The sequence below is a fragment of the Bison bison genome, unplaced genomic scaffold (genome assembly GCF_000754665.1).
Source record: "Bison bison bison isolate TAMUID 2011002044 unplaced genomic scaffold, Bison_UMD1.0 scf7180017864182, whole genome shotgun sequence".
NCBI lineage: Eukaryota > Metazoa > Chordata > Mammalia > Artiodactyla > Bovidae > Bison > Bison bison.
Window position 1 is genome coordinate 12,712 of NW_011494754.1, and position 13,459 is coordinate 26,170.

The 13,459-nt window shown below is 40.4% G+C and overlaps 3 protein-coding genes and 1 non-coding gene across 4 annotated transcripts in view; 2 read left to right on the forward strand and 2 right to left on the reverse strand.

Annotated features, from left to right (window-relative positions):
* LOC104991135 (histone H2B type 2-F-like) overlaps nucleotides 1–4,991 on the reverse strand; it is a 6,961-nt gene extending 1,970 nt beyond the window's left edge. The window contains exon 1 of the mRNA XM_010843516.1: nucleotides 4,917–4,991. Within this exon, the coding sequence (XP_010841818.1) occupies nucleotides 4,917–4,991 (75 nt within the window). The remainder of the gene's footprint in view (nucleotides 1–4,916) is intronic.
* LOC104991073 (histone H4) lies at nucleotides 4,976–5,385 on the forward strand. The gene has a single exon (XM_010843421.1). It carries the CDS (start codon nucleotides 5,023–5,025, stop codon nucleotides 5,332–5,334), a length of 312 nt encoding a protein of 103 aa, XP_010841723.1. The 5' UTR covers nucleotides 4,976–5,022; the 3' UTR covers nucleotides 5,335–5,385.
* A 4,151-nt stretch (nucleotides 5,386–9,536) lies between these two features.
* Nucleotides 9,537–9,610, forward strand: TRNAI-AAU. The gene has a single exon. It is a non-coding gene; the product is annotated as a tRNA-Ile (tRNA).
* A 1,387-nt stretch (nucleotides 9,611–10,997) lies between these two features.
* LOC104991076 (histone H4) lies at nucleotides 10,998–11,423 on the reverse strand. The gene has a single exon (XM_010843424.1). The coding sequence runs from the start codon at nucleotides 11,365–11,367 to the stop codon at nucleotides 11,056–11,058; it is 312 nt and encodes a 103-aa protein (XP_010841726.1). The 5' UTR covers nucleotides 11,368–11,423; the 3' UTR covers nucleotides 10,998–11,055.
* Between the last annotated feature and the right edge of the window lie 2,036 nt (nucleotides 11,424–13,459).

A 13,459-nucleotide genomic window follows, 5' to 3' on the forward strand; every position in this document is an offset into this window, starting at 1 on the left:
TTGTGCCATCCACGCCAAGCGCGTCACCATCATGCCCAAGGACATCCAGCTTGCCCGCCGCATCCGCGGGGAGAGGGCATAAATTGTCGACACCAAGTGCTAATACCAAACCCAAAGGCTCTTTTCAGAGCCACCTACAACTTCACTTGGAAGAACTGTATCACAAAGTAGATCATCTCCAAAAAACCCTCTAACAAAACAATGGAACAGTATAACTCCGTGTTCCATGTACCAATCCTAGGAAAACAGTTGACGTGCAATCTGTTTTCCATGTAAAAATCAGGGCATTGACACCTGAAACTTCCATTGCAATCCGAAAAGTTAACAGCAAAAAAAGTGATGGGATCCCCTTAAACCCTGAAAATAGTGATCTTCTTCCTCTAAAAGCAGCAAGTAGTGTGAAGATATTCTTACACCAGTATAATAGGATGCATTATGAGAAGTAAATGCTAAGAAAGTTATGTAAGCAAACAATTCTTCAAGTACAAATCATATATGTATATATATGTGTGTGTGTGTGTATACAAACTGCTTTGGTTACTTCTTGGGTCTTCTAAGTGACTTTCCTGTGTAAATTACCAAACCCCCCCCCCCCCCCCCGCCCCTTATCTGTCATCTTAGTTTAGTTGTATTTTTCAGTCCCTATCATGTCCGACTCTGCAATCCCATCAAATGCATCACTCCAGGCTTCCCTATCCTTCACTATCTCACAGAGTTTGCTGAAACTCATGTCCATTGAGTCAGTGATGCCACCCAACCATCTCATCCTTTTGTCCTGTCCTCAGTCTTTCCTGCATCAGGGCCTTTTCCAGTGAGTCAGTTCTTCACATCAGGTGGCTGAAGTATTGGAGCTTCAGCTTCAGTGACAGTCCTTCCAATGAATTTTCAGGACTGATTTCCTATAGGATTGACTGGTTTAATCTTGCTGTTGAAGGGACTCTTGAGTCTTCTCCGGCACCTCAGTGCAAAAGTATTGACTCTTAGGTGCTCAGCCTTCTTTATGGTCCAACTCTTACATCTGTACATGACTGCTGGAAAAACCATAGTTTTGACTGTACGGACCTTTGTTGGCAAAGTTGTGTCTCTGCTTCTGAATAAGTTGTTTAGGTTTGTCATAGTTTTTTTTCCATGGAGTAAGCATCTTATAATTTCATGGTTGCAATCAGTGTTGGCAGTGATTTTCCAGCCCAAGAAAATAAAGTCTGTCGTTGTTTCCCCATCTATTTCCCTTGAAGTGCTCGAACTGGATGCCATGATCTTAGCTTTTTGAATGTTGACTTTTAAATCTACTTCTTCACTTTCCTCTTTCACCCTCATCAAGAGGCTCTTTAGTTCCTCTTCGATTTCTGCCATTGCAGTGGTATCATCTGCATATCTGAGATTGACTTTTCTTCCAGCAATCTTGATTCCAGCTTGTGTTTCATTCAGCCTGGCATTTCACATGATATACTCTGCATAGAAGTTAGATAAAGCAGGGTGGCAATATACAGCCTTGACATACTCCTTTCCCAGTTTTGAACCAGTCTTGGTCAGGTTGCTTCTTGTCCTGCATACAGGTTTCTCAGAAGACAGGTAAGGTGGTCTGGTATTGCCATCTCTTTAAGAATTTTCCACAGTTTGTTGTAATAGACAAAAAGGGTTTATCGAAGTCAATGAAGCAGAAGTAGGTATTTTCTTTGGGATTTTTCTTCTTTTTCTGTGATCCAGTGGGTGTGGGCAGTTTGATCTCTGTTTCCTCTGCCTTTTCTAAATCCATCTTGTACATCTGGAAGTTCTTGGTTCACGTGTTTATGAAGCTTAGCTTGAATGATTTTTAGCATTAACTTGCTAGCTTGCCAATGAGCGAAATTGCATGGTAATTTGAACATTCTTTGGCATTGTCTTTCTTTGGTATTAGAATAAAAACTGACTTTTTCCAGCCCTGTGACCACTGCTAAATTTTCCAAATTTGCTGGCATATTGAGTGCAGCACTTTAACAGCATCATCTTTTAGGATTTTAAATAGCTCAGCTGGAAATCCACCACCTTCACTAGCTTTGTTTGTAGTAATTTAATTATTAGATCAGGCCAAATAATTGAAATTTTCCTGTCCCTGAGACAGGAAGTCCAGGGATGATGTAGTATAAGATAAAAAGCACTGGTCCTTGAGCAGCCAGAAAGTGGCATGCACACACACTGATATTTTAGGACCCATGCTGAGTACTACTGGAGACCAGTTTGCTGCTAATCCATTTGTTTTTGTGCTGAACAATACATCATTTGGTAAATGTAGTCATCCTTTCTGTACTAAAAATAGAGATCTGGTATCCAACACATTGGTTCCGTGGGATTTCCAGAATTCAGTTTCCAGCAGCACCACCAGCAGTTAGCAGATGGGAAGAGCATAAATTCACCAAATCTGGGGCCCAGACTAATAAGTATGTTCAACACTCCAGGAATTTAGAGCTTGTTGCAGCAAGTTACTGAAAACTCAGATTGTGCAGAATGTGTCTGCACTTTGCAAGAAAAACATGATGTAGTCACTAAGGCAGAGTTTGCAGTCATCATTTATCATTAATCCTCAGGGAAAGAGCCAATGAGACAACAGCTCCCAACTTTCTTCCAACAAAGGTAGAATCCTAGGATAAACCATGGAGCAATGCAAGATTTCTGGATTCTGTCAGGTTTTATAGACATTAGCAATGGGAACTCTCAGCCTTATTGCTGGGTTTACTCCTAGCCTGGGGAGATTAAGCAACACTGGAGGGTCTCGAGGCCCTAAGTGAATAGTTCTGCATAGAAGCGAAAACATTAGTCCCCTGGCAGGAACCAAAGGATCCGGACACCAATAGTTTAATTAATAAACATTACAGACTGTTGTGGAGCAAATCCTCAGCTATAGAAACCAGAAGTCAGATTTCAGAAACAGCTGGAATAGCTCAGTGCAATGTTTTTGAATCTTGAAACACATTTTCAAGAGATAATGACAATGCTGTGTGATTTCTGTGTGATGACTGAAAGGCCTGTTAGCCTCCCAGTCATCATAGCAGCATTTCTGCCATTTAAAAAATATGTAATTTTCAGGTGGCATGCAGGAGATACTAAAAGCAAACCAAATGGTGTGGGGGTGGCTGGGGAAAAATAAAACTGTTCATAACATCTTCATTTACAAATTAAAAACAAGTTCGTAACTTTCAACTGGTCAATGGTTGTATTAATTCTTAGACACCCATACAATGGCATCCTACTCAGCAATAAAATGTGAAGCTATTGACATTAATACATGTAACTGTCTACATGGGTAATGCTTAGTAAAAAAGCCAATCTTAAAAAGTTATATATTTTATTATTCCCTTTATATAACATTCTCAAAGTGATGATACTGAGATGAATAACAGATTAGTGATTGCCCCAAGACAGGGAAGATGTGGGTGGATGTAACTATAAAACATTAACATTGAAGAGTTCCTTGATAATAGTAAAATAGTTTTGTGTCAATGTTGAGGTGATAGTTACATGAACTGATGCATGTTTTAAAATGGCATAAGACTACACATACAAACACACAGACAGACACAGACACACACATGGGGGTAATATGAAAATCTGTGAGAACTGAATAAGGCCTGTATGCTAGTTAACAGTACTTTGCAAGTGTCAATTACCGCCTTTGATATTATGATATAGCTATATAAGATGTCACAATTAGGGGAAAATTGGCTAGAGGAACTCTAGATACTATTGTAGCAAATTTTTGTGAATTTTGTTATTTCAAAATGTATATTTTATTTGACAATGTTAAAAAAAGCTGTAAGAATTCTTTATGAGTTGCTATTGTGTATTCCTGTGGATTTCAAGGCTTGTTTAACAAATTAATGTTCTTTTTTGGATGTGTTTGTTTTGTTTTTCTTAAACAGCAATGTTTTCCTTTCTTCTGCCTGTTTTAGTGATGATATGTCCACTGAATTGAAATTTGGTTCATTTATGCTGGTGTGTGATTTTTTTAGCTGTTGGTGCTGCTACCTCAAAATAAATTGTTCTGAAATTTGACATTCATAATCTCAAATTTTCTGATGGAGCACTTGGCTGAGCTAATCTATACTCTTTAGGACAGTGTGCTTGGTATATCATAAGTGTGAATTTTAAAAAAGCTATTTTGAACATTCTATTTATTTTAAGGGCATCATTTAAATCTTAGTGCTCCCATGTGTTCACCAAAAAGAATTTCTTTTTAAATAATATAAAAACCTAGGGAAGATCACATTTTTATTTCTGGCACTTGTGTAAATTTCTTTGCCCACCACTGGAGTTTATGATATCTTTGCTTGAATTCCATGCACCAACTACAGGAAAGGACAGTCACCCTTCCACTCTATACAAGAACATTTTATTAGCCCCTGACAATTTACATTCTTTTCCTTTGCAATCCTTCACTGATTAAATGTATATGCTCAATTTGTATAAATTAAAGCACACTGTAGAAACTAGTATTATATTAGAAAGTTTTGAAATCTTTAAATGTGTGTTAGCTATTATAGTTTGCTTTCAGTAACAGATTCCAGGAATTTATTGTCCCCGAACTAGATGCTATTTTGTTTACAGTAACTCAGTTATTAATAGCATTTATCATATTGTACGAAGAAAGCTACTAAGATTCAGATAGATTAATAGAGTATGTGTGTGGTCAGTCTTGTCGGACTGTTTGCCCCTTTATAAACTGTAGCTCGCCAGGCTTCTCTATCTATGGGATTTCGCAGGCAAGAATACTGGAATGGGTTGTCATTTCCTTCTCCAGGGGATCTTTCCAACCGACCCAACCCTCGTCTCCCGCACTGCAGACGGATTCTTTACCTATGAGCCTCTAAATACTAGTAAATCTCCCTAGCCTGTTTCACTTTAGATTTTAGAAGGGGCGGGGACTCAGTGCAGTTTCCCGCCTTTCTGATCGTCCAGTTTTCACAAAGGTCCGCGCTATCGCTACATAAGAGGCGGCTGGGCTTTGCATTAGGCATATTCGGCATTAGTGCTCAGCATTTAGGTAATATGTCTGGACGCGGCAAGGGCGGAAAAGGCCTTGGAAAGGGGGGCGCTAAGCGTCACCGTAAGGTTTTGCGTGACAACATTCAGGGCATCACAAAGCCGGCTATCCGTCGCCTGGCCCGCCGTGGAGGAGTCAAGCGGATCTCCGGTCTTATCTACGAGGAAACCCGTGGGGTGCTGAAGGTGTTTTTGGAGAACGTGATCCGGGACGCGGTCACCTACACCGAGCACGCCAAGCGCAAGACTGTCACCGCCATGGATGTGGTGTACGCGCTCAAGCGTCAGGGCCGCACTCTCTATGGATTTGGTGGTTAAGTTTGAGCTTTGTAAGGTTCTTGTAGCAAAGTTAAAGGCCCTTTTCAGGGCCACCTACTTTTTCTATGAAAGAGCTTGCACTTGGATGCTCTGTAAGTTAGCTTGATACAATACAGTTGGTAAATTATAGTACTTTGGCCTTTCATCCCTAGCATGTTGGGTACTACCTTAATTCTTACTGTATTTCCTAGCGTGTTGGGTACTACTACCTTAATTCCTTCTGTATTTTCTAGAAATTCCTTAACTGGGGGCCAACAGTGTAGTGGCTAAATAATGGCCCTCCAACTGGTAAGAGAAGGTTCATGGGTCCTTTGAGTAGAGAAAATTTGGGGCTCTTTTCAGACACCATAGATGGCAGCTGTTATGTTATTTCTATATTAAATTACACTAATGAAAATTACAAACTAAAGGGACTTTTAGAGTAGTTAATGGTAGAAAAAAGAGGGTTAATTTAACAATGCAGTTTTCTCTGCTTAAAGTTTATCTCTGGTCATAAGGATGCTATTTTTCCTCTAGTACATTGGAGTTTGATTCTGTGAGTTTAGGACAAAAACGAGAGGTAGGAGTGCCCATTTGCACCTGTTTTTCAAGTGCTTTTAGCTCAAATAAGTCATGCCAAAATGGCAATTTTATGGTGGCAGTTTCACCTTCAAGTGCACCACACAACTCTCCCAGAGGTCATTAAAATGTTTTAGGGTTTTGAATCAATGTTGCAAAAAGCACAGGTAAAGAGATGGGGTTGTACACCATCCTCAGGATAAGACAAGTGGGAGGTCCTGCTATATGAATCTTGTTCTAGCACAATGTTCATACATCTTTTGTTTTGCCTCATTAGCCTTCCTGTGTGATGATGGGCTTCTGAGGATCAGAGTTAAGTTGAACAAGAGGACTGAGTAGGTCCAAGGTACCTGGGTCTGATCACATGGGAAGTTTTGCTTGGTCTATAGTTGTCACTCACCAATGGGTTTTATCTGCATACCATGGGTAGGGGGTAAGTGATTGGCCGACAAGGTTTCTTAAATATGAGATGCCTCATAGATGCCGAGTTCTTTATGTGCCTCATGAGTGTGTGGTGCCTGTTTTGTCCTTCAATCCTATCCTCTGTGTTTAGAACACGTTTGTCTCTAGTCTCTGAGTCCAACATATACTTAGTATCCTTTGCAGAACTGAGCACTCTTTAATAACAGTGAATCCCCTGCCTCCTCTCCACTCTCTGCTCTTTCCTCAGCCTAACACTTGCTACTCCTTCTGGGCCCATCTCCCAAATGACCTTCTTCCTCACACCCTCATAGCTACTTTGCCTGCAAATGGCTCTAACAATAAAATTTCTCACCATCAGTGTCCCTGCTTGAATATATTCAGTGTTAGTTTTTTGAACACAGCGTTGGAAGAGGCAATCTGCCCTGAGAGTTCCTGCCTGTTCTTACAGGGTGTGTCAAGAATGCTACTCATCAGGGTTGAGGGACCTTAAAGAATAGGGTAGTGGTTGCCCCCCAGACAAAGAGCAGGTTTGCTTGCCACACTCACTTTAAGCCACCAGTCCCCCAAGCTGTCCCATGGCAGTGATGCAAACCCACTGTGCATGCAGCATCCACCTGGGCCCCTCCAGGTCGCCCTTGTGGGACTTGGTGGGCAAGGTGAACCACTGCAACCTTGTTGCTGCTGTGCTGTGAATAATAAAGCCTTTTGTGTCTGATCTAGGTGTTGTGTCTACAACCAGCAGTCATGAAAAAGTTACATGTTATTTTATTATCTCCTAAGTAGGGTAAGATCTCAGACTCTACAGTTTCTGACAAAAAGTGAAGAAGAAGAAGAATAGAAAGGAGAAGAGGAAGAAGGAGAGCAGGAGGAGGAGGTGGAGGAGGAAGAGGTGGGTGGCAGTGGGGAGAGAGAGAGAGGCTAGCTCTCTGCTCCTCTTGGTGGCTCAATCAGGCCTGGAATAAAAGTTACGCTCTCCAGACTTGGAATCTCTCCTCCTATAGGGGATAATGAAATCTAGTGATCATAGAATGGGAATAATGCAGGTAGAGAGACCTCTCAGGCCACCGTAGGGATTGGAAAGCTTTGTAGGAGAAGCTAAACTTTCCTCTACCCTTTTAGGGTTTCTAGCCAGGCTTGAAAATTTAGTTGACATAAGACAGATCAATAGCAGAAAAGAATGCAAATTTTATTTAATCTTTTTATATGTGTCTTCACAGGAAAATGATGATCTAAAAAGCAGTTAGGCCTAAATGTTTAGTTTGAACAAAGAGTAGTAATTGTGAAATAGCAACTAACATACATGAGGAGACTAAAGGAAGATAAGGATTATTTATTTATTTTTTTCATCTCCCATACTGATATTTATTACATTAATAACATTTCTAGCAAAAACAAGTAACAAGTTCAGTAACTGAATTCACATTGACAGGTTTCATTTTGATCCATTAGCCAATTTGGAAGAAAAGCCATATTGATCAAAGGGATTAAAAATAAAGCACCTTTTTTCCTTGCTACATAAAATTATTAAATACAATGGCTCTAAAACTCGAAACAAATTAGATGCAGAATCCAATCTCAACACTCTCAAGACACGGACTTGTGTCTTACATTTTTAAAAAGTAGTCATCTATACAGTTATTTTAAAAGCCATATGCTTTAACTATTTGGCTGGAAACGGAATACACCTGTGAGAATTATACTCCACGGTAAATACCTTTGTACTTGTAGTGAATCTCTTGTCACCAAGAACCTTAACCTAATCTAAGACATTTTGAGAACTTACAACTATCACTTTTGGGAAACATTTTTTTGGTACTTCAGTCAAGTGCTGAGGGGATTTCTTCTAAAGTCTAGAGCTAGAATCTAAACTTCCAACACTTCCATCTGCAGGTAACACAATTATGAATATACATTAAGTCCAGACACCTCCTGGATTTTTAACATTTCAGAGCTATGCCAGATAAATGTCTGAAAATATAGAATTAGCCAATTTATACTCCTGAAGTTACCTAAACTCATCTTTAGGTTTTATATTTACAGTGTTGTCCAGGAGAAATTAAAGAGTAACACTAATTATTCTCCAAGCTCTATTCCAGATGTCTGCTTATTAAGACTTGTAGTTTATGCAGAGGTGAACCATTGTCCTCTTAAGATTAAACTACTTCGTGTAGAGCTAATAGTAAAATACATCAACCCAAATCTTATGAAAGCAGCACATCCTCAGGAGTAATTATATAAAAAGTATCAACATCAGTGGTTTGAATATAAAAATTTATTTTTTTAAGTCAAAGTATGCAACAAATAAAACCTACAGAAAACAGATTTTCCCATCACAATCTGTTGCTTTACCAAATAATATTTTGAAAACACATTCCTTCAGTCATTATAAAGTTCTTAAAATACAAAAGAAAGTAATTCTGTAAGAAAGTCTAGTAGACCAGATGCTGTTGTCAGGACTTTTGTATGTGTGGTTATGCTTTTAGTACATCCCACGCCATCCACCTCCACTCATGCCACCTTGCCCATAATAACCGCCACTGCCTCCACCACCACGGCCGTAACCACCCAAGCCATCAGGAGTAGGATTATTTTAACAAGGTCTGTTTGTACAGATTTCTCTTATCTTGGACTCCCCATTTTTTGGTGACAAGATTGTTTATTTTTTCCTGGTAAAGGGATGGCACCTTTCATATGGAATAATTATCTGCTTTGGGGAAGAAAAAGGGAAGTCAGAGCCCCATTCTTACATCAGCTGTTCTTCAAGTTCCTTTGCTGAAAATAATTTTTATGCCATAGTGGCGTATTTTGGGGTAGCATAGTCTAAGTTATAGTTGTTATTAAATTCTTTTTGGGGTGCCATGTGTCTTACCATTTTTTGTTTGTTTGTTTGTGTTTTTTTTGGTGTCTTACCATTTATGGCACATTCTGGAAGAGATAGCTCAAGGAGGGTTTACAAATTGATAATGGAGAACAAGAGTTTGTTGTTTGGGACGAATCACAAACCAGGAATAGGAGCCAAAGAAGCAAACCGAGAAACATCACGGAGAACATAGGATCTTGGTGAGGAAGAAAGGAACAACGGAACACTGTGAGAAGGTTATGAAGTCAGGAGTAATAAACGAAGTCTCATGTAACGAGATTAGAAATATAGTTTTAGATTTGCCCATTCAAAGGTCTCTGGAAACTATGGGAAGGATTTTCTTCTCTGAAGAGAAGAACAGGGCCGGTTAGCTCAGTTGGTTAGAGCATGGTGCTAATAACGCCAAGGTCGCGGGTTCGATCCCCGTACGGGCCACTTTCTTTGGTACCCAGGAGGTCCACAACTATTTTCTGAGGAAATTTGCCTCTTAAACCTACACAGACCTGGGAATAGTGGGTAGAGTCCCGTTGTTGTGTCCTACTCTTTGCTACCTCTCGGACCGTAGGACTCCAGGCTTCTCTGACCACCACTGTGTCCCGGAGAATGCTATTTAGCTCATCCTTTGGCGTCCTCCCCTCCTCCCTTGGACTTCCCATGTGGCTCGGTGTAAAACAATCTGCCTGACAAGGCAGGAGTTGCTGGCGACCCCAGTTCGATCCTTGGGTCCGGAAGATCCGCTAGAGAAAGAAATGGCAACTCACTCCAGTATTCTTGCTTCTTGCCTAGAAAATCCCACGGGCTAGAGGAGCCACGACATATAATCATGAAAAGATAAGCAGACAGTGACTCCAGATTATCCAAGCCTTGGAGATTTCATAAACGGGAAGGATCTAGTAAGTGACAGACACTAAAACATACACAGGAAAGAGGAATATTAAAACCTTAAGCTGGGACATCACTATTGTTAAATAAGGATGACCAAGTAATTCGTTGTACAATTAAGTTATTGATAGTTATTGATAGTGGAAGTGGGCTCCATTAATATCTATCTTGAGAAAACAAGCACAGAATGAAACTGTCCCTGGATGTGTTCACCCACACCAGTGTTTCCACTGATACAGATACGAGTTCTCAGGGAGTGAAAGACTTAGAACGCAGGTGGCAGGGAGGTCTGAAGACAATCTTTTCTGCCTAGTGGAAAATGGAGCGGTAAGGATTAGTCAGATGAGGTGGGGAGGCCATAGGTTGACCTAACACAGGAATTTAAGCCACGTTATCAATATTTTGGAAATAAAGTGTTAAGATGACTGATGACCTCTTAGTCACGCTACATTTACAACGGGTCCTTCAAGACTGCACTGGGTAAGACAATTTTTAAATGTTCCTCCCACCCGGCTTTATTAGCTATGGATCAATCTGTCTACGGCTATCTGTAATGTTTCCTGTAGGAGGGAGGCTGTTTCAGTCTCAGGTGCCCTCTACAGGACACTAGGAGCTAGGTCGGTGGAACATTCTAGCAAATTTAACGTTTGTGAAATAAGGTGAATTCAAACACATTGAAAACTACACTTCCAGCTATAATCCACTCCGATTGAGGAAAAAAAAATAGCAGTCCCACTGCCCGAGATTTTCTTCGGCCTTGTTCTATTAACACGTCTGAGAACCGCCATCTTGAGACGTCAAACTTGAAAAAAAAAAAAGTTAAAGACGAACAATGACTAGCTTGCAGTTAAAACCGCGAACTTTCTATTGCCATTAGATATCAGGCGTAATACCTCTAGCTTACTCACTTAAAAGTAACAGCCCTTCTTATGACCAAGTGGGTGGCCCTGAAAAGGGCCGTTGTTTAATAAGCAGAAGCTTCGTAACTACTTGGCAACTTAGCCGCCGAAGCCATAAAGGGTGCGCCCCTGGCGCTTCAGCGCGTAGACCACGTCCATAGCGGTAACAGTCTTGCGCTTGGCGTGCTCGGTGTAGGTGACTGCGTCCCGGATCACGTTCTCCAGGAACACCTTCAGCACCCCGCGGGTCTCCTCATAGATGAGCCCAGAAATGCGCTTCACACCACCACGACGAGCCAGGCGCCGAATAGCAGGTTTGGTAATACCTTGGATATTGTCTCGCAGAACTTTACGATGGCGTTTAGCGCCTCCTTTTCCGAGCCCTTTTCCTCCTTTACCTCTACCAGACATGATGAAAAGCAACTATTGCTCTTTTCCAGTACCCGAGATCCAGCTGCAGCCCTTTATATATCAGTTTTGCGGACCTTTTAGGAAACTGAAACAGCGAGGGCGGGAACTAGACTTCTGCCCCCTCCTCTTCCCTATCTTACTGGGTGTTTGGTATTGCCAAGAAGGGAAGGGGGCGTGGAAATGCTATTGGGTGTCTGACTCTTCTGTTTCCTGGCTGGGGTCCAGAGACGCTGGTTTTCTGGTCTCTAGACATGTCCCTGTGAGTTTTTTCAATTAATATTGTACAAGTTTCCTCACCATTTTTATTATTTAATAAAAGGAGGCTGTTCTGCCACATCTGTCTATTAAAAGGGACAGAAAGCAGAATAAAACTAATTGTAAATATGAAGATACTTTTAAAAATGTATTTCTTAAATTCCCTAGCAATATTTATCAAATTTGGCTGATCGTCAACGTTTCCGTCTGGCAAAGCTGTAGATACACATCGTTTCAACATTCCTGATAAAGCGGGAACTTCAGGAAGGGGAGATAAAGTTAATTGAATTTCCACTGTATTCTGGAAAAGCACGATTTACATTGTGAACATGAAGAATCCCAGGCTTGAAGACCTAATTCTGTTCTAATAAGTAGCATTGTTGGGGTTAGAACTGATGCTTTCTGATCCTGGGGTCTAATGTCTTTGCAACCTACCATGAATCTATGTCAGTGAAGTATTGAAAATATAGCATGATGAATTGTGGTGGTGGGTTAGTGACTAAGTCATGTCCAACTCTTTCGACCCCATGGATTGTAGCCCTCCAGGCTCCTCTCCATGGGATTTCCCTTGTAAGAATACTGCAGTGGGTTGCCACTGAATAAGAATTTGCAAATTAACCGCATTAAAAAAATTATTGACTGAAATGCTGTTCATGTTAAAAGGATAACTGAAGATCTACACACCGATGATAGGTATTGATAAGTTTACTAGGCAAATGCCAATATTTACTCACATTCCACATATTCACATTGAATGCCTTCTATGTAACTACAGAGGTCATTAAGAAAAAACTCCCTTCTTTGCTGGTGTTTACCGTATAGGCAGTTAGAGGATTATTATTTCCTGAGTCACAAACTTTTGAGATTTATTTCAGGTGTGCTTACCGGTGGATTTAGACAATTTGTTCTCCCATGCTGTCCTTTTTGAGACAGACACTAATCAAGAATCATTGACTCATCCATTCAACAATTCAGGGTCTATTATATTCCAAGTACCCGTGTACGAACAGTGAAGTAGTTGCAGGAGACACAGATTTGATCCTGAGTCAGAAAGATCTGCTGGAGTAGGAAATGGCAACCCACTGCAGTATTCTTGCCTTGGGAAATCCCAAGGACAGAGGACCCTGGCGGGCTGCAGTACATGATGTTGCAAAGAGTCAGACATGAACGATTGAGTAGGCAGGCTCAGGAGCTTAGACTTAGAGAATTTCAGGACTAACCCCAAGTCTACTGAATTGATACAGCATTTTAAATAATATCGCCAAGTGGGTAGTTTGCTCCAACCACTTGGCCGGTTTGAGAGAGTTGTTTTAGAGCTGTGCTTTCCTACATTAGCCACTAGCCACCTGTACTTATTTAAATTTAAATTAGTGAAAATGAAATCAAATTAAAGAAATAATTTCTTCAGTCACTAACTACTATTTAATAGGTGCTCAATAACCACAGGTAAGTGTAGTGATTGTGCAGATACAAACACTTCTATCATTGTAGTAGGTTGGTTTAGGCTGTATTTTGATAGAAAATTTCTTCTGGAGAACTTCTACCCCAGCCTGAGAAATGGAGTGTGGTAAATATATGAGAATGAGACTTGCGGCTGGAACTGAGGATTGGCATATTTTTGAAGTATAATAGAAATTAGTTAACTTCTAGATGTACCCAATATTACAGATAGAAGGACATTTAAAGAAAGAAATTGGAAATTTGAGTGTAGTAATTTTGTTTTAGGAAATTAATAATATATAGTTATGCTTGGAGGGGAGTTTCAAGCAGAAGCATGTCCTCAGGTGAGATCATCTGACAGAAAATTAAAATGGATGTGACTTCTCATTACCTTTCT